This window comes from Arachis ipaensis, chromosome B05, assembly GCF_000816755.2.
Source record: "Arachis ipaensis cultivar K30076 chromosome B05, Araip1.1, whole genome shotgun sequence".
Classification (NCBI taxonomy): Eukaryota; Viridiplantae; Streptophyta; class Magnoliopsida; order Fabales; family Fabaceae; genus Arachis; species Arachis ipaensis.
The window spans coordinates 146809424-146811682 of record NC_029789.2 but is presented as its reverse complement, the minus strand read 5'-3'; the positions used below and the strand labels follow the sequence as shown (position 1 = coordinate 146811682).

Sequence of the window (2259 nt, the reverse complement as noted above, 5' to 3'; positions counted from 1 at the left end):
GTCAAGTTCAGGTGTAATATGAAAGAAGCACAAAGTATTTAAATATTTTTTTTCTAACAAGATGAAATTTAATATACTATGTCATAAATGATAAATATGAATAGAGACTAATAATAATATTAATATTAATGCGCGAAAAACAATAAAATATTTACCTACGCTCTAACAAAAACAAAATAAAAAATTCCCACAAAAACGAGTCAACTCGGATTCCGAAAGGGAAAGAACGAGTAGACTCAGTCATCGAACACTTCCCCTGTTCGGAATCGTCGTTCTTCTTCCTCCTCCTCCTCCTCAATATCGCCAAAACCCCATTTATTGAATCACCCTAATCCCTAAACACCACCAGTATTCATTTTGAAAAGCTCATCAGCTCCATAACGATGTTAAAAAAGGGGTGCAATGCAGAGTGCAGGGAACATGTTCGATGAAATTCCCCATATAACAGAGAGAACAAAAACAGAGCAAGCTTCTTCAACCACGGCTACAAAGCACCCACCTCTCCACCTTCACCTCACCATTGTTGCTTCTCTTACCACCACCGCTGCTCTCTTCAATCTCACTCCAACACACCCCTCTCACCACGTTGTTGCCATTGTTGTTGTTGTAGCTGGAGGAACGCTGCACCGTTTCACCATGGTTCACCAGAATGTACCTCCTCACATCTTCCGGTAACCTCAGTGTGTACCTCTCCTCGCTCTTCACTTGCTCCACAACCGTGTGTCCTGTTGAATTTGACTTCAAAAGCTTCGGTTTTGACACAACCCCGTCACTACCACCATCACCTTCACCACCACCACCATCGTTGCTGTTCAAAACCTCGTTTTTCTCGACATGGTTTTGTTCCACCGCGTTGTTCTCTTCACCACCGTTGTTTTCGGCTTCAAGTCCTAGACTTTCTTCACCCCTTTGGGGAGTGCTCAATTGGGTCGGAACAGTTATGGCAATTTCACATGTGTCTTGGTTCAGATTCGCGCGACAAACCGGGCACGTGACATGGGAACATAGCCATGAGTCTATGCATTGAGGGTGAAAGACATGGTTGCACTTTGGTAGAAGCCTCAGTGTGTCATAGTCCTTGAAATCAGTTAAGCAAATTGCACATTCCAATGATGCTTTACCTATCTTGAGGTCCTTGATGGTGGGGTAGAAGAGGATTGGGAAAGTGTTGAGGAGTTCCTTAGTGATCCCTTGTGAACAAGAACATGAACATTCTGAGGAGGTTTGGTTGGTTTGGTTTCTGTTGTTGATGTGTGAACCAGTACAGTTACGAAGGTAGACTGTGATGATCCCCATGAAGAGGAAGGCACAGATGATGGCACCTATGGTGATTGCAAAAGAAGGTTGCCAACTGTGGTGGGAGATGTCTGTGGGAACTGGCTCCATGGAACCTTGTGCATGAACTACACTATGACTACCATGGAGGAGGAAGAGGAGGATGAGGTGAAGGTGAATCCAAGTGAGATGATTGGGGTGAGGTTGAGCCATTTTTTTAGGGAGTTTGGAAGGAAGTTGTGTAACTTTGGAGTGAAGAGAAGTGTGTGTGTGATTAGAGGATTTGAGGTGAGTTTTGTTTTGCTTTGTGTGAGGGGGTGGCTTCAATAAATGAGAGGGTGAAGAGTGATTGTTGCTTGTTGCTTGTTATAAGAGGAGAGAAAGGAGAGTGGGGAATTCCAATGGGGGGTTTCTATGGTGATCAGAGAGGGAACAGGTATGGATTTGGTGTCATTGATAGAGATGGAACGATGAGGAATGAATGGATGATTGAATGAATAGAGTCAAAAAGAGAAACGGGTTAAGAGAGAGAGAGAGAGAGAGGCCAATCAGCAATGCATTGAGGAACTTGAAGAATAAGTCTCTGGTTTTGTGGAGAATGGAAAGAACGGTTAACCTTAGCCTGTTAGCCAAGCACTTTTCAATTTTTTTAAATTATTTTCTCTTTGGTTTTGTTTAGAAATCCTCAAGTCCTATGTAGCAAGATATTTTGTAAGGAAAAGTCTAGGGGAGTAAATTTATTAAATTTTGGTTAGCAGTAAAATAAAAATGAATAATTTTATATTATTTGATGAAATTTCATACCATTAAAAATATTATTAATAACTATTTAATAATTACAAATCATAAAAGTTATCGGTGTCATAGCACTGCTCGTTTTCTTAATTGTGCTTTATTTACTTGTTGGGACATCAATTCGGTGAAAAAGATAGTGGATTAGTAGTTAAGAAGATAGGAGTAGCTACAAAATTAGCTCGTCACCTA

The 2259-nt window shown here is 40.9% G+C and overlaps 1 protein-coding gene across 1 annotated transcript; it reads right to left on the bottom strand.

The window, feature by feature from the left end:
• LOC107644818 (E3 ubiquitin-protein ligase ATL31) lies at window positions 166-1976 on the bottom strand. The gene has a single exon (XM_016348745.2). The coding sequence runs from the start codon at window positions 1486-1488 to the stop codon at window positions 475-477; it is 1014 nt and encodes a 337-aa protein (XP_016204231.1). The 5' UTR covers window positions 1489-1976; the 3' UTR covers window positions 166-474.